At 49.5% G+C, this 27,417-nt stretch overlaps 1 protein-coding gene across 4 annotated transcripts in view; it reads left to right on the top strand.

Annotated features, from left to right (window-relative positions):
• The window catches only part of SBNO2 (strawberry notch homolog 2), a 67,868-nt gene that overhangs the window by 17,969 nt on the left and 22,482 nt on the right, over window positions 1-27,417 (top strand). For 2 of the 4 annotated variants that reach the window (XM_075077277.1, XM_075077276.1), the window contains exons 4-5: window positions 5,650-5,773; window positions 23,366-23,530. In XM_075077277.1, the coding sequence (XP_074933378.1) occupies window positions 5,650-5,773; window positions 23,366-23,530 (289 nt within the window). Of the gene's footprint in view, window positions 1-5,649; window positions 5,774-9,394; window positions 9,573-16,846; window positions 17,116-23,365; window positions 23,531-27,417 lie in introns of those variants that run through there. The other 2 variants (XM_075077279.1, XM_075077278.1) reach the window with 2 other exon arrangements.

The raw sequence follows: 27,417 nt of genomic DNA on the forward strand, positions 1-27,417 counted from the left end.
ATCTCATTTGCAAGTGGCTGTGTTTGGACATGGCTTATTCTCATAGCAACAGCTTTGTCCTGAAGCAGGTTTTTCCTGTTTCTTTTCAGTAGTTAGCTTTCATGCTAGAGAATTTCTTTAAAAGATACCAAAGCTTGCCTCTTTGTTTCGGATTTTCTTGACCTGGAAAATGTAAACAGTGTATTAAACCTTGCTGAAAGAGCAAATGAGGCTCAGGTCCCCCGTAGGGAAGAGCTGCTGCTCAGTTCGTTTCTAAGGCAATTACCCCTGAAGAGCTGGGCTCCTTTGCAGCCGTAGGCTCAATGCATTCCTCGCCGCAGGGAAAGCGGGGTCAGTCCAGTTGTGCTGCTGGAAGCGGTGTCACACATCTGTAAAAAAGTATTCCTCAAAACCTGGAGCAAAGCTTTCTTCCCAAGTTTCCAAAACACACAACACCCTTTTTTTTCCTGCTGTTTTCATGCCCTTTTCTACTTTGCCACCTGCGTGTGGAGTATTGCTTACTATAATGGTAAAGTTGGCTTTGAAAAACATAAATTGGCCTAGTGGTGGGGAAGAACGCCAGGCTGATGCCGAGGCAGCCTGTGACCTTGCCAGCTCGTCTCTGATCTTCCGCTGGCCTGAGATGTGGAGTTTGCGTCCCCGAACGGAGGGCTGTAACATCAGAGCATAAAGCCTGGCCAAAGTACGTGTGGGAGGTCTTCAGTGAAATTGCAGCATGGCCCCAGAAGGGCTTCAGATGCATCAGATGCATTGATGAGCAGCTGGTATGAAGCAGGCACAACATCACAGTAGTCTAAACAAGTGTTGTTATAGCAAGCTTAAGCTGCCAAAGTATGGAGACCCATCTCCTGGGAGGGATGTGCATTGCTTTGCTCACTGCTGAGGTGTGAATTCCTGTAAAAGCCTGTCCACAGCATGTTCCTCTGCATCCTGCTGTTGAAAGCCCTGAGCTTCAGGAAAACTGAAGGAAACTATAAAAATCTTTTAGTTTTTTAACTAAAAACAACAACAACAAAAAAAAACCCAAACCAACCAACCAACAACAAAAAACCCCAAACCCTCACACCAAACCAGACCAAACCAAAGCAACCCAACAAAAAAACCCCACCCAACAACATTCTGTTGGAGTCTGTGAAATAGCCCTGCCCTGAGACCCACTGGCTGGACTGACATCAAATGATTCGGGTGAGTCAGATGTCAGCTCAGGTTTGTACCAAACTGTTCCACTGCTGCTATGTTTAGAGTGGGTGGCAGCGAAAAAAAGCAGCCTTGCTCTTTAAAGCAATTGTCTGAGCTTGATATAATTCAAAGATGTTCCCCACCCAGCTCGTAACGTCCCAGGACTCAGGGGTGAAAGAATTTCTGTGGCCCAGCTGCTTTAGTCCCTAAAGAAGGGCAGGAGCCATCTCTGCAGTAAGAGCATTGGTGCTTGTTGGGTTCTGGATGTTGCACACCTTCATGTACTTTCTTTTGTGTTTTCCTACAGGAAGATATCCCTCTAGATTCCTAGATATTTGTTTTCATATCAGCTGAATTCTTGGGCTTGGCTTTATTGGCTGGTTTTGCTGGTGGGGCTGGGAGCAGACACTTACCTTTCTTAACTGGTGCCTGTTGACGGGCATGTACTGGGTCAGCACGCCTAACCTCCTCTTCACACGAAGAAATGCTCATTTCTTCAAACTGAGCTCTTCAGCCAAATTCCCTCTTTCTCTTTTGTGAGACAGAGTTGAAAGAGAAGTGGGAGACCAGCATTCCTTCCCTTTTCTCCAGGCAGTTTCATTGGGGCGACCACCTTTCCGCTAAGCAAAGTGGAGTTGATGCTGGCCGAGTCGCAGCGGGGCGTTCCTCTTCGGAGGGGCTGGCTGGAGCCAGTGCAGCCTCTTCTGTCTGAAGACCACTGCCCTTCTCTGGACTAAACTTCACTTTAGTCCAGAAAAACTTCTCTATGAACTTAACAACTCAGTGTGTTTAGTCATTTGGCTTAAAAGGTCTGGTTTTATTCATCAAGATCATCAGCACTTGGTTTTCTGCAGCCGAAAGAAGTAAAGTAAGATGACTCCCAACTCCCTAGCGTTAACTCATTAAACTCTGATCTTGGCACTGAAGAGATAAGTTTCACTGACTAAATAATTAGTGCACGTACCTCATCATTATGAGGTTAGTAATTGATGTAGGGCCTTGATTGCTTCAAGAGCCGACCTCAGTGGTTGAAGTGGCAGTGGCCTGAAGGGACCGGTGTAGCACTCCCACAGAGCCGTCGGGTGGACCTCAGTTGTGCGTGTCCCCAGCTGTCTTCCGAGTTCAGTCAGAGTTTTGGCTCTGGGATGGGCCAGGTTAGCCAGGGCCTGGCTCTCGGGGGTGGGTCGAGTGTCTCCATGACGGGACATGGACGTGCAGGGCTGGAGGTGATGAATGCTGTTGGTGTTTTCTATTATCCACGACACCCGGTCCCTCCTTTAGCGCTGCAGCTCCAAGTCAGATCTGAGGGTAATCTGAGGGTAAGAGTGCAAATGAGCAGTCTTCTGTAAATCCAGTCTGATTAAACCCTTTCTAAAACAATTTTTAGTTATCCAGTGAACACCCTTGACCTCTGAGGGGAAGCTCTTGACCCAGAGTAGCTTCCATGGAGCAGTTTAGCAGTAACTAAGTCCTGGAGAGGGCGAGCACGTATGTACAGGACGACCTTGCTATGAGGCTGTTTTCACATCTTTGCTTTGGCAGTACAGCAAGGTTCACGTACTTGATTCTTCCAGTTAACACTTTTTTTTTGCAGTTTAATTCAAGCTAACTTGTCAGTGGCTTTATGCCAGCTCTTCAAATGAGGGTGAATAAGTTCTTACTGAGAAAAAGGTAAAACACAGCACCAAAGGTACTAAAAGGACTTTGGCAAACGTTGCGGTCTTGGTGGCTTTCCTAAGAGGGTCTCAAAGCAGGGCGCTGAGTTGCTAACGGCTCTTATTTCAGGCTGGAAGAAGAAAGTGAATCTCGCATTCACAGATTTGAAAACCAAGGTTGAGGGAAGCAAAGTAACGTACCAAAGCTGGTCATTCCACAGCAGTGTGGGCCAGGGAGGTTGGGGCTGTCTTGGTCTCCTTCCCGTTACCTTAACTGACTCCTATCCAGAACCACGAGGTGCTGGTGAAATAGGAGGCGGTGTTCACTTTTCCGGTAAAAATAGTTTTCCCCTTCCCTGGTTAGTTCGTTAGTGCTGGCCAAGCTCTGTCCTCCTGCAAGAGAGATGGTGAGACCACAGCGGTTTCAGCTTGAAAGCAATTTAAACAAGCCTTTCCCTGTGTGTAAATACATTAATTCCCAGAATTCATGCACAGGTTTGTAAAATGTGTTCGTCTGATTCGTGTCAATATGGAACAATGCTGGGGCCACACGGTGAGTGTGACCCTCTAGCATTTGACCGGTCTGTTGGTGCTTGTGTAACCGAGGGCCGGTCAATTGACTTGTTAATGTCTGAATGGTCGGAATATTGATTGGCGGTTTGTTAAGTTAATTGTTAAGAAAGAATTTTAGTTAGGAGTAGAAACTAACACCTGAGAATTTTAACAGGATAATAAATAATGCTTAGGCCAGACAAGAGGGCGTTAGCAATGAATGCTGCGTTGACAAGAAGCCTCCTAAAAGGATACAATTCAGTAGAACTTCAAGGACTAACAGTGGAAACATCCTGCTGCAAAGGAGAGTGCCAAGATAAGGGAAGGCCACAAATCAGCCAGTAGTGATAACAGGGGACTTCTTGGCTCAGAAGGCGCTGAAGCATGGAAACTGGGGGAAGGGTAATTCCGGCAGGGGGAGAGTGCGACCACCGACCCAATTCAGGACCAAAAAGACTTGCCCCCCCCACACCCGTAAAGAGCATGCGGGCTAACTTACATGGCAAGCGTGGCTAATTGAACTACGGCTGACCAACGGCAAGTGGGATGCTTATCACTGACCAGTGAGTGTAAACTTAGGCGTGTTTTTTACTAATTGTTATTAAGTAACTGAATATAAACCCTGTAGTTTTGTATGACGGGATGCCCGTCGGGCGGAAGGATCCCCCGTGCATCCAGCACTGCTTGCTTGCCTCTATTCAATAAATTGTAAACTTTAATTGGAATTCCGTTTAAGGCTAAATTAATTATCACAGGTTTGTATTTGCCCAAATAGGTTAGGAGGAGCTGGGAGTCAGTGCTGGATTGTCAGAGCTGTCACGTGCAGGTGTGCGGAACCCGCGCTCGCAGGGCGTTAGGTCGCCGTCGCGGCGTGTCGCTGCAGTAGGTAAATCAGTGGCAGCGCTGGAAAGAGGGGGAAAAGTGGGGGAGGGAGCTGTTCCTTTCTGAGAGTATTATCTTTAATGATGAAAAAAGAGCAGGAAAAATGTATTTAGCAGAGTGAGATGGCTGTGTTTGCACATAAATACATATGTAAATGTTAAGCGTGGTGTATTAACGAGCTGCTAGCCACACATGGCGTTTTAATTGCTTAATAATACTTTGGCAGCGCAGTCATTCCCCAGCTCTGCTCCTGGGTAGTATTTCTTTTTAAATTCTGTTTCTCTCCCCCCCCCTCCCACCCTCCCCCTCCGCCCCGGTGCCTTGTTAAAGTTTGTTGCTGTGGGTTCTGTAACCTTGGCATTACGAAGAACGTACAACTTGCCACAAGAGGAAACCAGTCAGATCGGGTGAAACATTTTAGTGGTTCCAGCGTGCAAACATTGGGTGGCGATTGCCCAAGCAGCCTGAGCGCACAGCCCTTACGGGAAGGATTACGAAGCACATTCCTTGCTCCTGCAGGAGAGGGAAAGGGCTTGCGTGTGTAATAGCAAAACCAGAAGATGGTCGTGTAATACAGGCCAGAGGCTGCTCCTGGGAAGGAGGAAGGGAATTGACTGCTCTTTTGCAATCCTCACCTCCTCTCTGCTCGGAGGAAGCCGGTGCTGGGGGAAGGGAGGCAGGAGGAAGCGCTGGCATGTGCTTTTTTCACTTGTTAGCTCAGCAGAGGCCTTGCTTTGTAACTAGGTATGACTCCATAATTCACCTCTCCGGGCTAGTAGTTCTGTCTAGGGTTGCATGTCCCTCACGCTTCCATTTTTATCTCTCTTTCCGTTAAGATCTGTGACGGGTAAACCTCCCTGTCCAGGGTGTGCAAAGCAGGTGTTTTCCTTCCCTGTCCGTGCTAATTTGCAGGGCTGTTTCGGTTTTATGAAACTAGCGCTTGGGTGTGATATTTCCCTGAAACTTGATGCTTGTCCTTAGGTAATGTGATTGTCAGGTTCCATCACACCCGTCACGCGCTCGGCGCTGGGACGTCTCAGAGGCTTAATTTTCCCTTTGTTGTCAGGGCTGAAATATTATTTATTCCTGCAGAACCTCTTTATCTATTAAATCCTTCCCAGTTCACACAAATTGCTGAGAATTGAATTCTTAGTACAGCTTTCCAGACTGTTACACTGCTGAGTCTGGGAAGTAGGAAGTAACTGTGGATGTATTATTTTGCCTAGATATCTCTTCTGGATGAACGCAGCTCTTTTTAAATATCAATCTCCTTTATGTGTCATCCCATAGTTGCAACTTCTCCGCTGATGATGGCGTCTGAAGCAACCTGAGAAATACTCGGGACTGACAGGAAGTAACTGCTTCTCCCATTTCCTTACAGGCAATATTTTAATTCCCATCACGATTTTTATATGAATTCCATCAGCAGACCACATTTCTTGGATACAAACTATGCATCTGTGGACCCCACTGACATCTTACCAAAAAATGGTGATTTTCCTCAGGTAAGTACATAGCTACTGATGGCTTTGGGGGAGAATGGTGCTTTATGGTGACGGGTTTTATTTTTCAGCATTGCCTTATTGAGGGGAAAGGAAGAGACGGGCAATATCTTAAATTTGTCTCGCACCTGATAGGAACCGTGTGCAACTGGGGCAGATTTTCTGAAAACAGCAATTCAGAAGCTATCAGTTGGCTTGGTAGGAGCTTATCTGTGGTAAAATTGCTCTGTCTTTTAAAGTGATGTTTAACATAAACACTGAAAGTGCATGGGACGATCGTGTTTGCAGGAGGGTATAGGTAAGTGTGAATTTCAACATGCTCAGACAGTTAAATCGTTTGCCTCCTTCGCTCGCATGTGTTGAGTGTGTTTTCTCACCGATTACAAGCGGTGGATTCCTGAACAGTGATTATTTGGGATTACATCAGCTCAGTGCCTAGCAAACTGAGGTTGGAGCCGGTTCATTTTTTGCAGAGCCGAAGTGTGGGAGGAAAGACTAGTCACCCTGGTTCGTTCGGCCTCTCCAGGGACCAAGAGGCATCCTCGCCTCAGGGATCTCTCTGGGCGGGAAGGAGCTCTTTCCATGGTGTTTTTGAAATGTTGCACTGGCTTTTGGCAATGTGTCATGGTAAGATTGGTCAGTAAAGAGTGGAAAGCCACTGATATATGACAGAGCTGACTTGGAATAAACAAGAAACTAGCTATATCCTTTCTAGGAGTCAATACAGGTGTTATTAGCGTCTGGCTGTGCGTGCTCTTTGTATTAGAGTTTCCGCCAGCATCTGAAGATACGTAGTGAGTAGAAGTGCCTAATGTTACCCTGCTTTGACCTATCGAGGCAACAGCCAAACTGAATGAGCTCCCTAGTCCGAGCTCCCCTGTCTCGGGTGTCCGGGGAGCTCGCGGGTGCTGGGTGCAGTCCAGCGTCCTGCCTCAGGTAGGCAAAGGGCACAGCCCGCCTTGCTTCAGCACCCTGCGGGGAGTAGCCGAGGCGGGGCAGTGCAGGGTTACAGAGCACCGCTTTCCCTCCAGCCCCTGGCTCGTGCCCTGAGCCGTCGCTGGAGCACAACTCTCCCATCAGCAAGAAGAGAAGGAGCGGGACTGTGGCAGTGCTCTGGGACGGGCACGTGCTTCAAGCCACGTGCCAAATAGCTTTTTTGGTTAGACGATGCTACAGGGAGCTTATATTACAAATTAGCAATGGATTATTTTCTTTTTTTTAGTATGCTTAAGGTCTTCTAATGAGGCTTCATTAGCAGGTTGGTTGGGGGCCCATCAGTTGCTGACAGATTGGACCTTCAAGCCTCAGGGGTGCTTGGAGGGTCTCAAAGGAACCTTTAAGGTGTGCAAAATCATGGTCTCTCTTCAGAATCTTCAGCTATGGTATCTGTAAGTCAAACTGGTTTCACTAAAAGGAGTATTTTTTTCCGGTCACAAGGAAGCTTACCAGCAGGGCCAAGTTTCCTCTGAGTGTGGGAACTCGCTAATCTGAACATCACAGTTGTCTGCTGCAGGTCCGTGACTCGGTGCGATAGATAAGCGCAGGGGCACTGTTGTGGTGTTGTGTCAGATGGAGCCGAGTTCATTGTTTTCCCCTCTTCTGTGCTCAGGTGAAGGCTGACCTTTCTAGATGTTTCACTATTAATTCTAAGCATGCCGTACAGTGTAGCCCTGAGTCGCCAAACACAGCGCAAGGGAGACACTGGGATAAACCGGGGCAGCACGGCTGTACTTCTTGCTGGCATCGTGCTTCGACACACCGAGAAATACCGCAGTAGGTCCCATGAAGCTGCTGTGCGCTTCTGAATGTGTTTTATTTTCAGTAACTGCTGAATGTCAAGACACCTGTATAAACAGAAACTTTTTCGTAATCTGTCTCTTCTTCCTGCGTGATTCATTAAATGGTGCATCAGCAAATTGATGCATTTCCCTTCTTCTTGAGGGGAATGAGTTAACGCCCCCAATTGTGCTTTTTTCTTGGTGTGCCTAAAGAGAGGTTTTGAACCTCCTTGGGGCTCTGATTTCTGCAGGTTTGGATTTACATACGCTGGGGGGCTTGTGCCATTTGAGGTGAGCCAGTGGTGTCGTAGCCCAAATGCAACCCCCTGAGCGAAGCTGCCGGGGGTGCCTCATGTTAGTGACCTGCAGCGGATCTGGTCAGTCACCAGGAGCCGTAGACCAAAGTCTTCTAACTGGATAAGACCAGATAAGTAAATGAATTGTAATAGTATTGATCTTTGCCTCTTGCAGAATTAATTGTGGGAGGGATGAGACAGAAATGTGATCTCATCAACTTGTGCAAACCATTTAACAGGCTGCAATGGGAAGAGGGAGAGGGGTCCTCTCCCTAGGTCTCAGCTGGCAGGTCTGGTCTAGTTTGGCTGATGGGTTTAATGGGAAAAGGGCTTAATTATTTCTTTAACTTATGTGTTTTCTGGTATCGAAGTGGTCGATCAGCTTCCTTCCCCTGCTGCATCACAGAAATTGATCTCAGCCAGCCTGGAAGAGCAGATTTTTGGAGATTCTTTGTGAAAAGGAGTTGCTTCTTTGGGTCGGGGCTAGGTGATAAAAGAGCAGGAGCGCTCTGAGACGAACCAGGCATAAATGACCTCAAATGATTTCCACAACAAGAAATAATTCTTGTGCCACTCTCGTGCTTTTGGAGAGGAGGTGCCAGCCCGGAGCGGGGCGATTGTAGGCAACTGTTGTGAGGCTGCACCTATTACAACGTGCACGCGAGTGTTGTTCTGCTTCACGTATGGAAACAATACAGCGTCCATCTCTGAATCTAACACAGCCAAGCCAGGTCTGTTACTCGGGTGCTGTACCATGCAATGGCAGGTAGTGCCATGTATGTTCCCACGAGGAACAGAGCATTTTTATGGGTGCTTTTCTGTCTTTTTTGGTGGTTGTCTGAGCGTTACTGCATGGGGCTTTGTGGAGATTCCCACAGATAACCCGAGGCAGTGATGTGTCACCCTGTCTGGTCTGAAACTGAGCAACGTTGAATGAGACCTTTGTTAGAGCTTTGTTTTCCAATCTGAAACTGATCTGACTGAGGTGGCACCTCAGAGGGGTGACAGACAGACAGTGCTTGCCAGGTGTCCAGTGTGACAGTGCCTGTTAGTGTGAAATAACTAGCGTTGTGCTCTGCTGTCTCTTGAAGAGGTGCTTCAGTCTCTAGTCATCCTCCAGCTCCCGTGGCTCATTCGGCTGAAGACCGCAGCCAGATGGGCCTTTCTGAGCCCTCAGCTCTTGACTTCTTTGAGCTTTCTCTACAGGGTTTGCTCCTAGTGCTCTCACATATTGGAGTGCAATAAGCACTAATGTGGAAATCCATTGATAAAACCCAGGGCTCTCTGAACTACTAGTCATTGCACATCCCTAGAAAAGCTGATGATTTTTTCACAGGAGCCAGAATTAGAGCCTGGATCTGGTAGAGCAGCAGGCACTTCACTGGAGGCAGGGGCATCAGTCTGGAGTCATCCGGGAGCATCCTGGAGCTCTTCCATCCCTTGCTTCAGCAATATTTTCCACTTTACTGATTCCTTGCTGTCCCAGATGCCAAACTGTTAAATATTAACAATCTGCCTGGAAAGCTGAAACATGCTATTCAGAAGGTGTGGAAGCAGCTTGGGTGATTACATCTTTCCAGGTGACTGTATAGGAAAGTACCTACCTTTTCCATACTTGCCTAGCGTGGTGGTAGGAGTGGCAAGTCCCGTAAAACTCTGTGCTGTTACAGCCATGCCAAACGGAGGAGTGAAACCAGAGAGAACATGAGGAGTTTGCTGCATGCTTTGGTAAGAGATTCTTGATTAAATCTGTGGTCGCTGGGCAGAGAAGGTAGAGTGGGTGCTTGTGTGAGAACTTGTGCTGCCTTCGTACACGAACGCAGACTATTCCCTCTGCCCAGATACCAAAATCCTGTCTCTGATAGTTCAGCAGCACAGGAGAGCTTGCCGTCCCCTCGGGTTACAGCCCTTTGTGTATCTCGGCAGCCTGTCAGTGCTCGACTTCCACGTGCTGTCCTGGGGGGCAGAGGAAGGAGATGGAAGCGTCGCCTCTGGTCTGGAGCGGAGCTTTGCGATGCCCGTGTGTGATCCGACAGCGAGCCGGTGAGCGCCGCCTCCCCAAAATGTACCTGCAGCCATTCTGGGCCGCAGCGGGGCTCCAGCCTGGCCTCAGACTGCGCAGCCTGTAGGCAGTTTGTCTCCTTGTGTTTTCCAGGAACGCTGAAAATGGATGTAAAAGGTCTAAAGAAAAAAACAAGTAACAATTCTGAGGTGTTTGTGTAGTAAACGCTTGCCGTTGGTGGCGATGATCGGAGGATTGTTTGTGTGCCCTACAGTTTGGGGGCTCAAGGGTTTGGAGGGTGGGAAGGCTGACGTGTTTTCCTCCAGCGCTGGCATTTGCTCCCCCTGGCTTCTCTCCGTATTTTGTCTGGGAGGTCCTCGGCTGGTCCTTCAGAGCGTAAAGCCTTTGCTTGCCTGAGGATGCCGTGAATGGGAGTTGCCACATTTCTTCGTTGCTCTGGGAGTTTCTTTTTAGTTGAATCATTCACCGCTGCCGCTTGGGTCTGGTGAGGAGCTGTTTCGGTGTGCATCGCGGCAGCCCCGCTGAGCGCCTTCTGCATATTGGAAAAGGTGCTTCAGCTGCATGGTCAGAGCAGCCTAATGTGAACTTGAACTTGTTTCCTCCATAATATTTTTGTTTTTGGCTTGCTGTTGGGTGATTCATCCTTGCCGGTCTGTTGGCGTTCTTTATATAAACAAGTGGCTTAAACTGAGGTTTAGAAAATAGTTACATGAGGCCGTATTGGGGTCTGGTAGCATTTCTTGATCTTGGGAGCTCTTGTCTTAAGCCAAAGTCTCGCCCAGACCCCGTGCTGTTGTTTCCTCATGTAAAAACTCTACCTGGGTGCACACTGGTCCTTAGAGATCAAAGTCCTGAAGGGGAGGAGGTTTTGGTTTCCTGCTCTTTACGCCTCCGGCCTCAGGTGCTGGTGAGTTGGAATCCAGTGCTTGCGTGCAGTGATTTTGCTGCGAAGGCATTTTCATCATGTCAGTCTACCCTGTGTCACTGATGGTAAGAGCTGTTAATTGCCACAACGAAACACTAAATCCAGGTTTTAGCTTACACTTTGGCATCCGCCGTCCCTCCGCAGGGGTGTGTGTTGGGCTGTCGTCCGTCCCCAGGGCCTTACCGTAAGAGCAGAGCAGCCTGTTCTAGAAAAGCATACCCGTCACTTAAATACTTGCTGCTCTCAGGGACCACAGACTTGTCCTTAAACTTCACTGTTCTATCCTGTTTAGAATTACTTAAAGCATGTGACTCTGCCCATTTCCTCCTTCCTTTTGTTATCTGAAATGATCCTGCCTGTTTCTGATAGTCAGTCCGCGTTGCCCTTTGCTTAACTTCATTTGACTTGCTCCTTGTGGCTGCCCAGAGCAGGACCTTTCTGGGTGCATGGAAGCCACCTCTTCTGACTTCTTTTCCCATAAGTTACCCTGAAAAACAAGCCCGATCTTTCTGCAGCGCGGTGAGCAGCTCCTGTGGAGCGTGGCAGGTGTGCAAGGGGGCTCTGCAGAGGCTCCCTCGTTTTCTGCTCAGTGAAATGGCTCTGCGTGTAAACGCTTTGGCAGGAATCTCGGGTACCCCTTTTAAAATATGAGCTGTGCCTGGGCCGGAGGAAGGAGGTCAGTCCGGAGTGATTTAGCTGGTGGGGGCAGGGAGGAATTGGCTGCTCTTGGGTAGAGTCATTTGCAGTAATGCTGTAAAGATGCAGTTACAGCCTTGTTTGATCTGCTTGTGGTGTGTGGGGGCTCTTGACCACACGTGTTAATCATAAACCAGCCCTCTTTTCACTACTGGCCCCTTGCAATCTCCTATTAATCTTTCTTGTTAAAGGTGTGGGGGAGAAATTAACCTGCTCTTAAAAAAAGTATTAATTTTTAAAAGTGCTTCAGCGCGCAGAGCTGTGGTGATTTAAGAGAAATCAATGTAACAGTTATTAAATTACATGAAAGACTTGGTTCTGACCGAGATGAAGAGTTTCCTGGAATAAGAAACGTCCTGGAACTTCCTATCGCTGTCCTGGAGTTATGTCTACTGGGGATACAGATATTAAAATCAATTTGAAGACAATTAACCGGCTCTGGTGCCTTTGAAGCATTTTACGAACGAGTTGCTTTACATGCTCACCCCTTTGTTTTTGCACTCCAGGGCTGGGGTTTTGGCTGACTTAATTACACTTTAAAAAACACTTTCGGTGAGAAGCCTAACGCTTATTTCAGGCCTCGGTTTAGAAAGCTGAAGGCTGTGACTCTAACAGCTCGTCTGACCTAGTTACAGTAAGTACGGTGAAATTGGCTGGTGGTGACAGCGTGCGCTCCCCAGCAGGGTGGCCGCGAGCGCGGTGCTTGTGTCTGCGGCGGCGCTGCCCTCGGCGTGGAGCTGAGCGAGCACCGCCCTCGCTGTGTGGGGAGACAGCGGCATCGGCCCGAGCTGTCGGCACCTGTAAAGGCTTTGGCTGCTGTGGCTGTGGGCTGCGTGAAGGTGAGCCGCGCCACGCCAGGCACGCCGGAGCTGGTCGGTGCCCGTGCGCTGTGTTCAGGTGTGTGCGGGTGCTGCAGCCCTTGCCTGAGCTGCAGGGCTCGGACACCAGCACGGAACTCACCCACTGAGTGCTCGGTTTGCTCCGATCGTCTGATTTGGCCGCCCTGAGCTGGCTGCCGAGGAGGAGACGACACATCTGGGGTGCAGCTGATGTTAATCTAAAGCGACGTCTCCTTTTGGTTGGATGCACCGTGCTTTAGGAGTAAATGTTTCCCTTCCATGTACAAGAGGAGCTCTTGGGACTCTCAGGTGGAGAGACCTGTGGTTAAGTGAGACTAATTCTGCTTTTGAGGCATAATTTGTTGTCAGGTGTGCTTGGCTGTGGACTGCAGGAGCCCGTCAAGATGCCCATGGCCCTAGGGAGGGGGTACGAGGGCCTGGAGGGCTCTGGTGTCTCCCCCATTCCAGACTTGTTAGTTTTCATCTGTATCGCTCCCTTCAAACAGTGGTGTCCATCTCGGGAGGGAAGGCACAGGAGGCGTTGGAGAACTGCCTTCTGAAGTTCTTGGCAAGCACTGTTCTCTGCCTCCTCCCCTTCATAAAGCTAACAAAAGCGGGAAAAGTGCTGGTCTGAAAGAGTGCTCTTAAAAAATGCTGGTAATATAATTTAATAGCAGACCACTGGGAGATGTTTTAAAATAGATGCTTTAATTCAAAGCAGATTTTGTCTGAGTCAGTCTGATCAAGTGAGTTTCCCCATCTCCAGTTCTGCTGGCAGTCACTGTGTGTCCTGAGCCATAATGCAGTCAAAACACCGGTGGTCCTACTGCAGCAGACCCCACGAGAAATACCGCCCCTGACACGAGCACCTTCTTCAGTCATTTTTCTTTCCCTGGGCTCATATGCTTGTTATTCCCCGAGTCGCAGCATCTCGCTGCCTGCTGCCACGCGCTGCTTTCCTCCAGCTTCCAGGATCACCTGCAAGAGCTTACTCTCTCGCTGGCTTTTATTTATGCTTCACAAGTTTTCCTGGTTTCTCCTTATTTTAAGGCTCTCTGCACTCACACCATGGATCTCCCAGCCCAGGAGGTCCCCTCTGCGCTTGCTCGGTGGCAGGCTGTCTCCTCGTCCTCTCCCCATTCCCGAACAAACAGCAACTGCCTTCCAGATTCCCGGTCCTCAAGGGAGCCGTGTGCTGGCAGGGCTTGCTGATCCAAACATCCCCCTTACACACACAGAATTTCAGCTCTGGTTAGAAAATGCCGACCAGCTGCTTTGTTATCCTTGTTCTTGGTGTCCGTTTTAAAAATAAACCATTTGTGGTCTCAATGTGTCAAAGCCTGTGGGTGCAGTCGCTCACCACGCACCTTGCTTCCTCTCGTTCGCTTTTGAAACTAGAGCAGAGGTTGCCCTGTGCGTGGCAGGAATGGCTCTCGGCTCTTGAAACAGCCCAAATGCAAAGCCTTGCACCCAGCTGGGTGAAACCAGCCGTGTCATGGGAACAGGAAAAGCAAGGCACGGTCCGTACGATACATCCTCCCCCACCTTTCATCCCTCCGAAAAAACCGCAGCCCTGTTAGGACGAGCCGCACGTGCAGATATTCAGTACTCTTCCACCCTTCGGCTGCTCTTAGACTTATTTTTCTGAGACACACGGCTGTGATCTGATCTTTGTGTCCTAGTCGCTGCTCAGGCATCCCTCCCACACAGCAGCTGCCTGGTTGCACGGGATGGGTACCCAGCAGCGGGGCTTGCAGAGACATTCAGGGGCCCGATGGCTTTTTTCACGCGTGTCTCACTGGGTTGGGAAGCCGAGCCTGGAGTGTGCTCGGACCTGTCTGAATATCCCATCTTCTGGCAGCTAAGTATCTCAGGAAATTTAGTCCCGAGCTCTTTGGTCGTGTGAGAGTGATGAGCTGCCAGGTCCTCTCCTGCCAGGTGCGTTAGTCTGGACTGATCTGTAGCTGTGCTTTCCTAGAAGTTCAGCACGTGCTTTCAAGAAACCATCAGGGCGTTCAGGAAGCTGTCCTGCAGGTCAGCGGTTAGGAGGTGGGAGAGGATGCTCTGAAGGTTACTCGACAGAGTAGCTACCTGGGTTGTACGTGTCGGTTTTTGCTGGGAGGTGGTAAGTCAAATTAACGTGAATGCTGGAATAATTCTGCTTTCCTGTCCCTGTCTGTCAGCATGCGTGTCCATGAATTAATTGTGGAGAGCAGAAATGCTGTGGCATGCCTTCTCCCCTAGGACAGGCTGTTAAAATTCCAGGTGGCGGTTTCTCAGTGGGTTACCTTATCTTCTGTGATTATATTACTGTGGTCTTGCAAAATCAATTTAGCAGTCCTGGTTATCTATAACAATGTCATACGTCTTGCTTCCTTTTGGTGGTCCAGTTTTGTTGCCTATGTTTTGCCCCGTTCGTCCTCTAACAGAAAAGGAAGAGGCAATAAACCACCTGCTTTTAAAAGGTTGCATAAATAGCAAGACCGTGGTAGTCTTAGGTAAGTGTTGGTGGTTTAATCAAGGTCGCAGAGCAAGGCAGTCACCAGCAAGTCACTAATTAAGACATTGCAAAGACGTATTTAGTCTCCTCACATCAAGTGTATCATTAATGCACCTATCCCAAGCTCCAGGGCACTACCAGCTAATTAAATACAATAAAATTCAGATAAAAGCAGCAGTGAAAACCCACTGCCTTTCTCCACCCCAAACCAGCTGCCCACAGAAACCAAACGCTTCATTTTCACCACAGTTCCTGCAGAATGCCTCTTCTGTGGCAGCCCTCGTGTAACTGCTGCTCGCAGCCGTCACCGGGAGGCGAAACGCGCTCTAATAACAGGAAGAGCACAGCAGCGATGCTCCGGCTCCTCCCGGGGCGAGGGCTGCTGGGGCTGCCCTTTCCTCGCTTTCTCTGACCGCAGCCCCGGCTGGAGCCCCAGTGCCTGGAGAGGCAGTTTTCTTTCTCATTTACTTATCAAAAAAAACCTCTTCTGGACCAGGTGTTTTGCATGACGGGTGGTGGATCCTCGTTATTAGGGGCTATTAGTGTATTCATCCCCGTGGAACCGCTGTGCTGTGGTTCGTTGCGCCGCGTGCTCAGCTGCCCCTGGAAGCGAGCCCTGCTGTGGCTTTGCCTCCTGTGGGTGGCTTTCCAGCCCCGGGACCCAGCGTGCAGGGCCGGTCCTCCCTCCCCGTCCGATGTAAAGCAAAACTACCCCCGCTCCGGTTTGTCTCCCCTGGTTCTCAGAAGGGTTGGAGAGCACGTCGTTTTCTGCTCTCACCTCTTGCGGGCCTCTAGGGGCTTCGCTGTCTTCTGTCGCTTCAGAGTGTTGGTGTTTTTGGGAAGTGCTTTGCAACGCGGGATTTTTCCAGCAGTTCTCAGCACGAGGCCCCAAGGAGCGCTTGCATCCGCGGTGACAGCAGGCACCAAGCGCCGGCTCTAACGCAGAGCGGCGACGACCTGCGTTTCGTTTGAAGCCGTGCCATGGTTGCGTGGAAAGACTTGGAGCGGGAGCCGAGAGATCTGCTCCTCTGCCCATCCTCGGCACGTGCACCTGCGCTGCTGGGTTTGTGCTCGGCCGGGTTAAGCCCGTCTCCCTGCCCTCCCCTGGCCCGGCCGAAGCCGCGCTCCCGGCCGCGGCGCGGTGCAGGGTCCGGCCCGAGCCCGAGCCGGGGGAGCTCGGGGGCACTAACCCTGCGGCCAGAGCCCGGCACCAGAGAAGCAAACAGGAACCTCTTGCACCCAAAGCAAACAGAACCATTCTCATGGTTTTTCTGCAGGGCGGCGGGTACTCTCGCAAATTCACTTCTCCTTCAGCCTCGGGCTGTGCTGGGGCAGACTTGCCTTAAGCTTACGGTGACTGAATCCCTTTCAGATGTCCCTTTTTTTTGTCCCTTTTTCTCTTCCCCACCAGAAATTTTGCTTATTTCTGTTACAAAACTGTTAAATAAAATGAAAAGGGAAGGTCTTGGAAGAAGGCGGCAATGTTCCTGGATGCATTAAAATCACAATCTAGAAAAAAAAAAGTATAAGAAAATGCCTACTCCTTTTTATTCTGTAATTGCGATATTTGGGGTGGGGCAGATACTGAAGACAAAAGAAAGCACGTGGCTCTTGGGGGGGGTGTGGGGGGGGAGCTGTGAATACTTTCCTAATCTTTTCCAGTTTGACTGCTTCATTTGAGCCCCTGAAATCAGGAGGGCAGGAACCCCCAGCCCCAAAGCAGGGGCTCCCGTGGGGGAAACACCGGTGTTTTCATTGATGGTCGGCACGGGGACGAGTCAAGGGGAGCCGGGCTCCTGCCCGGACCTCTCCTGCCCCGGGTCTGGCCACGCTGCCGCAGAGCACAGCTTTGTTTACAGTGTATCTGTGGTTGAATTACACCACATACAGTAATTCTCATCGCATTGCCAGTAATTTCACTGACTTACCAAGCAGGCATCATTTCCTGAAAGTCAGCCCTTGTACTTAGAGGAAGTAAGAGCATTCTCCTTCATGACTAAACACTATATGCAAATTTCCACAGGCTTAGGACAGACGCACTGTATGGCTGTCCTTTATTCCTCCATTTTCACTCCTTTCTTCTGCATGTTAATTTTTAAAAACCCTTGATGAGCTCTCTTCCTGGCTGGCGCTGCTGTCGCGGTCATGAATGAAGACCTTTCTCCATTATATACTGAAAAATCTCACCTTGCTGCTTCATCCGTGCCCTGCTCTGCCGACAGCAAACTGAATGCCGTTTTAAAATGTCCCAAATGCAGTTCTGGCTAAAGTTCCCATCTCTCTACAAGGTAATGCCTGATTTTTCTTGTTTTCTTCTTCCTTGGAATTCCCGGAGTGTTTTGTTTGCGGGGGCAGCCAGCTCCAGCTGCTCCCCCGGGCTTGTGTGTCCCCATAGTGTTCGCGGTGGCAGCAGAGGACTCTTGCTGCGGGGCGGGGGGAGCAGGTTTACCGTGCTGAAGATGCGATTTGTATTTTGCCGAAACGTGTGGTACTCGGGAGACTCCTCATGTCGGTTAGAACGTGGTCACTAACTGCGAAACTTAGAGGAAGAGGAGCTGTGTGGAGAATTGATTGGTGTGTTTATGTAGTTGTAATAGCTTTCAGGAGTTTTATTTTTAAACCAGATGCTGTGTGCAGAAAAGCAAGGGGATGGCTTGCCAGCCAGAGCACCGAACCCTTAAGACTGCAGGTCTGTTGCCCCATATTTAGAAAGACTTCGGGTGTTGGCAGCTAGAAGATTTTCTTCTAGTGATCAACTGCTTACGTTGCAGCTGTTAATTCTTGATTCTGTTTTTCCTGAAACATAATTTGCTTAATCTGTGACTTTCGAGGCAGCAAATCTTTCTTGTCTGGCAGCGTGGCTTTGCTCGTGTATGTCTGTCTGTGCCTGTGTGTATATGTGTGGGTTTTTTTTAAAAAACCCTATCACCTGCGTGCCGTGTAGCAGAGTAATTGATAGTTGCTGTGCAGAAGGAGTATTTGTTTCCTCTGTGTCTGGATTGTGAGTAAATAAACCATTTATATTGATGGCTTGATGGCCAAAAATATTTCTAGGATGCATATTACTTCTGTATTTAGACTTCATCTGTTCCTTCATTATTTTTAACAAAGACTTTGCTCTGGCTAAAGGAACTGAGCTGTTTCCAGTGGCCGGGAGAAAGAGGTTAAGTGTTGGGGTTGTTTTACCCTGATTTTTTTTCTGATCTTTCCTAGGGAGTTAATTCTTGGCTTGGATAACTTTTCTGGTTTGGGATAATGGTAGAAGTAGTGTGCCATGGTAGCATCAACTGGCGATTCGTTTGTACTCACAGTTTAGAAGTCCAGCAAATGATGATAATTGATTTATCAAGTTACTCCCTAGAGCATCTTCTGATGTGAAGACCAGGCGACGATTTGTGATCCTCTATCTCCTGTTCTAGTACGTTGATGTTATTTCAACTTCAATGTAAAAAAAGAACATGCTGGTGAGACCCACAGCCTCTGCATCGGCTGGCTCTTGACCCCTTACAAAGTTCTCCGTAAAGTGGTCACCTTGCTGTATGGGAATCGCCCTTTCACCATTTTATAGCGGGCTTCTATAAACTTCACCTCTTGCTTGAGCAGTTAGTTCTGAACCGTGTTTTCACAGCAGACTTCAAGGGCTCTGTCTCCATCCTGTAACGGGAGGAACTGGGAAAAGCCTGTGCTGTGAGACGCAGCACTTGGGGCTGAGATGTTCAAGCCAGCATTTCACCCAGGCGTTCTCTGTCCTGGGGCAGAGGAGTGTTTAACAAAGCAGCCTGAAGAGATGGAGGCACAGCAGGACTGCCAGCCCCCTGTGGTAAAATTCTCCTGCCAGCGATGGTCTGCAGTGTGCTGCCTGGATTTGGGTTGTGGGCTATGCTAAACTGGGGGGGGACCCCAAAATCCATACATGCCCCCCCCCAATTCCAGAAAAGATATTCACATAGAGAATGGTGGCAGAGTAGCATTTGAAATAAAGATCCTGCTTTGTGGGATAACTCCCACCTGTCGCAGAAATTGAACTTCTGCTGAAACACAAAATAAGCACTATTACTATAAAAACCTCTTATTTCCAGCGAGACAATTTAAAAATTCTTATTAATCGGTCTTAAACAGTGACAAAATAACTCACTTCAAGTCCCGCCGACTGAGACGGGTGACCTGCCTGGAGCGGCTTTGCTGAGCAGCTTCTCAAGCACGCCAGACCGTTCATTAAGCCGCAGTGCTCTGCAGGCCTGGGAGCTGGCTTTGCAGTCCCTCCGCTCGGCCCATCGCCGCTTGCCAGTGCTTGCTGCACGTGTGACCCCGCTCTTCGTGGCTTCTTGGGCCACCTCATCTCCTTTTCAGCTCCTTCTGTCTGTGTGTCAGGGGCTCGGCACCTTTTGGCTGAGGGTCTCTCCTGGCTGGGCGCAGCTGTAACCGCTATCAGAGTATCGGTGGGTCTGACAGTGGCTTTGTCCCGTCCAGGAAAGGAGTCCTGCTCACTCTGATATGTCATGAGCTGATGGTTTAGGTGATAATCCGTCCTTTCCCTCGAGTAGCTGCTCCTGTTTGCTCCATATAAACCAGTGGAGTGATTAGCCGAGGCGTGGTTTATAATGGCACGGGTTGTAGTTATCAGTATGGCCTTGCATCAAACAATTACGCTGCATTTTGTATATAAACAAGTCTAATTTACTGGGGTTGCACTGTCAGCTCTTCAGGTGGGGATCTAGCACGTTGCTAGTTTTGGTGCTCTATAGATAATGTAGTTAGGGAAGGCAAATAGGAGGCTCTGAAAGTCTGTGACTAATGCCTCATAGAACTGCAGGAGGATGGGCTCACTGAAGTCATTTCCAGGACTAACGCTATCATCCCTGATTTCTTCTTCCCCATTTCAGTCCTGTGCCTCGAGCAGGGGGAGCGGTGGAGGAGATGGAGCTGGAGCCTCCGCGGGGGCATTGAAGGGGCTGGGGTCAGGAAGGCGGAGGGGTTTGCCGGGGTATCTCAGATTGTGTTGCAGTGCTTTCACGTGTCCCGTCGCTATTCCAGCCCAGCACTTTGCTCTCTTCGGGACCCGCATGGGCAGTGGCCACTCTAGTCTGCTCTAGACCCTTCTTGTCGCAGAGCCTATGTGTTTGCAGAGGTTTCCACCTGAACCGACTTCTGTCAGTGGTATTTGCAGGTGAATAAAACCTGTACAGAAGTGTCTTGCCATAGTTCAGCAATGAGACCGGGTGGGGATCTGAGACCATCCAACTCCTTGAGACGCTGCTGCCGCTGTCGCTGGGTGGTGAAGCTCTTAAGCGAAACCTCGGTAGATAAATGCCAAAGTGGATCTGCGTGTCGAAGCTTCTCATAACGAAAAGAAAAAACAAAAAAACCCCTGGCGAAACAAAGCTGGGTTTGCCTTGCAACTCCAGCCGTTTGGTTTAGCTCTTTCTTGCCTGTAGCGTGGTACCCCCCAGGCCTGCCTCTCCTTGGGAGAGGAGAAACGCGCTTCTCCCCTCAGCACGCACATTATAATAGATGCCTTTCGTCTTTTAGATTTCCTGTCAGGGGTGATGATGTCTCCTCTTGCTTGTTATGAATAGCAACTAGCTCTTGCACCTCCTCATGTGAGCTGAGCTCTGAGGGCTTGTTGGGCGCAAGCTTCTGCTCTTCCTGCGTCTCCGAACGTCGTCCGACGTGTGCGAGGTGGCCAGGCCCGAGGTGTGCCTCTTTTAGCTTTGCATTCAGGATCTCCCCAGCACGTCTGCGTCTCGGGACCGGCTGCTTAACCCGCCGTCGTTCACTGCCTGTGGACAAAGCACTTGTACCATCACGATTTTGAGTGGGAATGTTGTAGTTCCAGGTCCGCCTCAGGAGCTGTTCGTGTCACTGTTTGTGGTAGGTACTCGGAGAAGATAATAGCTGTTGCTTCTAGTGCTGAGCTTTGAAAGACACTTCTTCAAAGCAACTCTTATGAGCCTCTTGATACCGGTCTGTATTTATCTCTGTGTGGGATCTGGACTGTCAGACACCCTAAGTGGAGTTTTCAGCTGCTTCGGGTCCTCTGATGCTGTGTCAGCCCCGTGTATCAGGTACCAGAGCAGACGGGTGAAGGCGCAGCCCATCTGCCTGTCCATCTCTCCCGCCTTTCTGGGAATCGCCAGAAGAGCTGCCACAAAATTGATCTAAACTGTTTTATACTGGGCATAATATGAGAGAGCGGCATTGGGTGAATTGTTAAAGTATCTTCCTAAGCCCAGATGTCCATGGTCTCTGCTCTCTCCATGTCCCGGCTGGACCTGAAGAGGTGTGGTGGCACAGGAGTGTAGAACGTGGTGACAGTCTAGGGGCTGTTGAACTCCTGCAGTGCTTGTTCTTGGGATCTTGAGTCCAGAGGAGGAAGCAGCAGGGTAGTGAGGACAGCAAGGGGAGATGATGGCTTGTTTCAGCAGCACAGTGGCGCAAGGTAATCAGCAAGGACTGGAAGGTTGAGAGAGGCTACAGACCTTGGGAGGTGGGAAAGTCTCAACAGCATGAACAATGTTAGCTTGAATCCCACATATACTGGCCATACAGAACTGTAGATCAGGAGCTTAAAGCTGTGGGAGGAGACAGGCCGGCCCCGGCAGGACGCACGGGGCACCTGCTCTGGCCCACCAGTGCCATATTCACCCAGGTGTTTTCCTGCTTTCTCAGGGGTGAAACAGAGCCTCATTTCCAGACATCACCTAACTCCGAGATGATAAATCTAGGTGCCTGCTTCAGTCTCTGAAAAGCCTTGGTTTCTGGGTAGTCCTAAAATAGCCACAGAAATATCAAGAGTAAGAGCTGCACAGGAAACGCTGCCCATCTGCTGTCGGGCTGACGGCAGCGGTGTCACACAAGGACCCGGTGCTAGCGGGAGGGTGTCCCGCAGAGCAGCACCGCCTAACAAACAGCTCTTTCTCCCCGAGCCTTTGGGTCCCCCCCAGGTGGTTTTTGACAAATACAAACTTCAGCCGTCATGCCGTGGCTTCGGAGTAGCCACTGTCATCCTGGGAGCCGAACGAGGCATGTCTGGGAAGGAGGTGGAGGGAACGTGTCCTGATGGTTTTAAACACTGCAAAAACATAACTTTTATTAACAGTCGGGGGGGAGTCTGACCCAGCTCTTGGCCAGAAGTCCTTAGGAATAGCACAAGCGGGCTCAGCTGTTCATGATTTTATGTCAGGCTGGGCTAAGTGACTTCGAAAAAAAAATAAAATCTTTGGCTGCCTTTCTGCCTTGTAGTAGTAAATTGGCCCTTAACTGGAAATGAACAGCAATTTCTCCTCAAATCAGCCACTGCAGCTCTCCTGGCAGCCGTGCCGCAGCATTATCGCGCTCATTTGGTTATCTGGCCTAGCGGAGAGCTTGAGCTGGCTCTGTGCTGACAAACCCGACCCTTGTGAAGCACCGCAGAACTGTTCTGTGTTGGCCGCAACCTGTGGGGCACCAAGAGAGACCTGTTGGTGTGTCTGCGTATGCCTTTGGGACAGAGACGTGTCTCCAGACAGGACCCGTGTGCTGGAGCTTGGTGTTTCGGAGTACGTTGCTCTTCAGTAAAGAGCAGACAAAGTTTTTCTGATTTGAAAAAGTTGGAAAGTGGTATTTGATGTGGAAGGAGAGCTGAGGTGATGTGATAGAGTCAGGGAAGGTGCAGTGATCTGTGCCAGAGCTAAGGATGCAGAGTAGGAAGTGTTTTTCAGCTATCAGTTCTTGCCACCTGAAATTTGAAAAACCAGACAAAGAACTAACGATAGGGAGGGGACTGAAGGCTCTTTCTGCGCTAGAGTCTGCAGGACTCAAGCCAACATCATCACTGGGCTGGCACAAAACAAAACAGTTGTAAGCCATCTCAGCGCAGGCACCAGAAAAAGAGCAAGGGCAGAGCCCAATCCTCGTCGCTGAAGCACATTCCTTTCTTGTCCAGACTGAGGCATGCCCTTGGGAAAAGGATTGGTAGGTTTGCCAAGTTTTATCTAGATGCAAATCCAGATGCCACTAGCGCTCCTTTCCCGCTGCTCCTGGCAACCTCGTTTGAGCAGAACCTGGCATGAGGGGACTAATTTTTTCCGAAGCCTCCAGGTATTGCTGTGTTATAAGTTGCAATTAAACTGCTGTGTCATTATCAGGTGTAGGTGATGGGCCTCTGTGCTTGAATCAAATGCTTGAGTCCTTTGGGTGTTAGGCTGAGGACTTTTCACCCCTCAGCAGTCTCTTTAATCAAATACAAGCTGAGGTGACTGATGTCTTGTTCAACACCCCTCTGTGGAGCTACGCCGCCTGAGTTAGTCTTGAACATGTACCGGCACTTCTGTCCAGTCAGCGTTTTTCCTACTTTTTCAAGAAACTGAGATTTTAAAACAGCTTCTGAGAGCATGTCCTCATTTACAAGTTAATTCTGAAGTTTTATGGAGCGTGAATTAATGGAGCTGCTCATTTAATAGCAAGAAATTAAAACTTCCTGGATGAGTAGGTGTGAGACAGGAGCTCTCCAGTCTTCCCATCCCACGCCCTCTAACTGTGGTCATTTCTCCATTTCAGGATTCTTCATACCTCGATGAGCTCTCCAACAACAACTCTCTCTTCTCGTCCCCTGCGGATTCCCTCTCCGACATTGCGGATCCTAAGGACTTCTTGTCTGCCGATAGTTTGAACCACGTGCCAACACTATGGGATGTAAACACGCCGCAGCAGAACCAAATAGAGGTACGGGCTGCTCCTCTTTCATCCTCCCCAATAGACAATAAATACCTCAGGCTTCATCCCGTGGTTTTTCACCAAGAAATTAAGAAACTAACCCAATTCCCTACAGGGGTGAAGTTGCAGTATGATGATGTTGTTTTGCTCTTACCAACTACGCTCGGGGAGGGAAGGGATGAAGTGATTACACCTACTTTAGTCCCCTGGAAGCAGGAGGGAACGCAGACGTCCTCAAAGGGATGCGTGCGCTCTTTCAGAGTGTGGTGCAGGCTTTAGCTCTTTCTTCCGACAGCGGTGGCAGGCAGGGGCGTCACGGGGAAGATGTATCCCCAAAACGTTCAGCAGGTCCAGAGCGGGCTGCGACAGGGCGCTCCGGAGTGCTGGAGAGATGGACTCAAGGGGAAACACCATGACGTAGATCATTAACTGTCCCCAGCGGCAGCCGCCGCCATTTGTTTATTCTCCATGGCAAATATTTTAGTAACAATGATGAAAAAACAAACTCTGTCTCAACCTAAGACTAACCATTTGTGTTTACTTTGTGTGTCCCAAGTCGCTGCAAGCTTTTACATCTCTTGAGTTTTCCTGGGCGTGTGATCTCCCGGCAGTCCCACAGTGGCACGTGGTTCTGTGCATTTTCACCAGCCTTGTGCCGTCTGTTTTCCCTCATCTGTGGGACTGTTACTCACTATTGCACAACCTGGTATCAGTCACTACGGGTAGCCACCGGCTTCGGCTGTTGGTGGAACCGATATCGTACCCGTCTGCTGCATCGCTAGATCTCGGCCCCCACAGTGGGTGCCCAGCTGTGCGGTAGGTTTGTTTTGTAGGTCATTGCCTTACGAAGGTCGTGGGTGAAAAACACGCAACGTGAGTGCCCCAGAAGGCTGTCCGGCGTGCCTGTGCTTTAGTCACTGCTGTATTTTGAGCTTCTGTTGTGATTTTAGAGGCTGCCTTTTGCAGCCCGTAGTGCGTGTGACTGTATTTCCATGATGCACGCTGGCTGTTTGTCGCAGCTTGGAAGTAAGAGCCTCGGCAGCAGTTCTGCTTTGAAATGACGCTGCCGTGTGGCTCTGTGGCAAGTTGGCGTTGAAGGAGTGTGGCTTGGTGGTGAGGGTCCTGGCCTGGGACTTGGGTAATCAAAGCCTCTCTCTGCCTTAGACTTTCTGTGAGAACTTAGGCCATTCATGCAGATCCTCAAATCAGACACCTGAGCTCTTGCTGAAGTCAGTGAGATTTGATCACCTTTGCAGCATCTGCTTGGCCCTCAGCGTGACTGTAATTGGAGGCAGAGAATACGCTGCCCTCCTTCCCATGGATGAATGTGTTACAGACCAAGGGCCGTGCCGCCGTGCTGGCAGCGGGGGCTGCACTGGCCATCCACGCGCAGCCTCGTAACTTCGGACCACTTTGAACTTGAAGTCTGGGACAGCAGGAAGAGAGCAGAGCTATTGGAACCAAAGAAATGGCTGAAGACACCACAGGCTTGTAAAGTGGGTGATTAAAAGAGCTAGAAAGCGGATACACCCCCCAGGACGGAGAAGGCACGTGCCTTATTACTCCTGGTTTCCTATTATTAATGGTTTTTTATGTAGTAGCCTAAATCACTACAGAAATAGTTCTGTGGTGCCCTGTTTTTAAACTGAACTCTGGTCGAGATACTTGACGCCTAAAAAAGCTTGTAGTTTTTTGACTGCGGAGTACACAGCAAAAACCTCACTGGGAAAAGCTGTTCTAAATCCAGCGTAAAGAATGTGAGCGAGGAACAAATATGTGTCATGTAAGTGTGAGACTAACTTGTCTGACTGTAGCAGAGCAGCCGTCTCCGGTCCCGTTGCATGCTGTTCTTCATGTCCTCCCCTCGCCCCTTGTTACAGATAAGGCCAATTAACTCCTCGGAATTCCATTTATAAATGACTTCCTTTTGAAAAGAATCTCCGGCTATTTTAAACGTTGTCTTATCTGTGTTTTCTGACTACAGAGGTGGTGGGGGGTTGGTTGCTTTTTTTGGTGGTGGTTTCTTTTTTTACTGAGTTTGACATTTCGTGAGGAGGCGTCCGTTAGGTGCGCCCTGGTCAGGAGATTTCAGTTTCATTTTTGCGTGGGAGGTGGTAACTCACAGGGCACCAGGTAAGTGGGTGTCAGGCTGACTCATGGATGGCAACTGTTTTATTGCCTGTGTTTCAAATACGCTGCTGTTGTTGTTGTTAAAGGAGACGAGCCTGTTGCAAAATCTCGAGGCAGCGCCGAAGAATGTTCCTTACTGTAACGTTCAGTACAGGACGGAGACTTCGCTGATATCCTGCACCGATATACAAGCAATTTAAGCAATCATTTCCCGTCCCTTCCCACATCGTTACACCACCCTCATTTTCCATAAAATTGAAGGAATTTTGGCTTGGAGCAGCCAGAGCAGTTACTAAGCCACAGTACAAAGCTGGACGTCGGTCCCGTTACACCGTACGTAACGCAGGCGAGTCCAGCCCTGGCCCGTTTGGAGGCAGCGCATCCATCAGTTGTAGCCGCGCAGTCAGCTTTTACCTGGCGGCGACGGCCAGCCTTGCGCTGTGTTGTCAGGAGCCAATTTACTGAGGCAGAATTTCAGTCTCAGAGGTTCAGGTGGAGCAGAAACAGCAATCCCTGACCAGCTCTGGTATGTGGGACACCTTGTAGTCAAGCTGGGTGAGAACCACATCTTGTACCGATCCCAGGCACAAGAGCGGCCTTGTACCACGTCCTCTTTGAAAAAGGGAATAAAAAGAGCTGTCTCCTGTTGTGTAGCAATTGGAAGATACGGTGTGGAAAAGACTACGTCTATATTTTAGCTTTCCCCCTTCTCTCTATCCGCTATCGCTAGCACTCGGGAAATGGCTTTACAGAAAGGCAGAGAGAGCAAAACGGGGGAAAAGCATCACAGTGAGACTGCGCGATGCTGAGCAGTTCACGCTCGCTGAGAAACCCTTATCTCGAGTGCCCGGGGCTGAAGCTTTAGGTGGAGTGTTTGTGATGGAAGAGGAAATGGCTGGGTGCAGAGCCGCCTTCGCGCGCCCGTGCGGGGAGTGCCGTTACCCGTACGGAAAGGAGATGTACAGGACGTGTTGCCTCTGTTTATCGCTTCAGGAATGGGCACGGAGGGAAGAGCTACGAGACCGTTAAATATTTGGAGGAGTTAGCAGAAAAAAACCACATTTGCTTCGTTTGTAATGCAGTTGTGAAATACCTTTTAAAAATAGATCGTGTAAACCCTTGTGTTTTCTCACAACCGTCTCGCAAGTTCACAGTGTTTTTAAGATTGGGAAGCAAAGCCTTGCCTCTGAAGCCTGTAGTTAGAACCTTTGTGAGCTGCTGATGCAGTTTTTTCTGTCTAACTCATTCGCAGCACTTCAAAAATGTGAACACCCTTCTAGCTCAACAGACAGGGAATGAATTTATGCAGAGGGGAGTTGGCTTGTCAGCCAGATGTGACCGTTTCTCTTCCCATGGAAGTCACGGCAAGATGGGGCAAAATGGAGAATAATGCCAGGAGGGAAGAAATGGAGTGAGACTGAGTCTGACTGCAACTGTCAGCATCCTTACCGAATGAGTCTGTCTCCTGCTTACATCCCAGCGTTCTCGTGAATGCTGCGTATGCCTCTTACGTTAACGTTTTTAGATAGGTAGCATAGAGAAAGGAGAAAATCAAACTGGGCGGTGAGCAAGGGTAGGGAGAGGAAGGAACTGTGCAAGTTCAGCCCGGGGCAAGATGATGCATCACCCACTGTAGCTCCTGGTCGCACCTGGACTGGCCCCCGCAGCGGATTCTCAGCGATGCGGTTAGTTTCTCAATGCTCCAACCAACCAAGATTTCTGTTGCTTCCTTTGCAATACTCGAGGTGAAATGCCGTGTGCCAAAG

The sequence above is a fragment of the Phalacrocorax aristotelis genome, chromosome W, assembly GCF_949628215.1.
Source record: "Phalacrocorax aristotelis chromosome W, bGulAri2.1, whole genome shotgun sequence".
Classification (NCBI taxonomy): domain Eukaryota; kingdom Metazoa; phylum Chordata; class Aves; order Suliformes; family Phalacrocoracidae; genus Phalacrocorax; species Phalacrocorax aristotelis.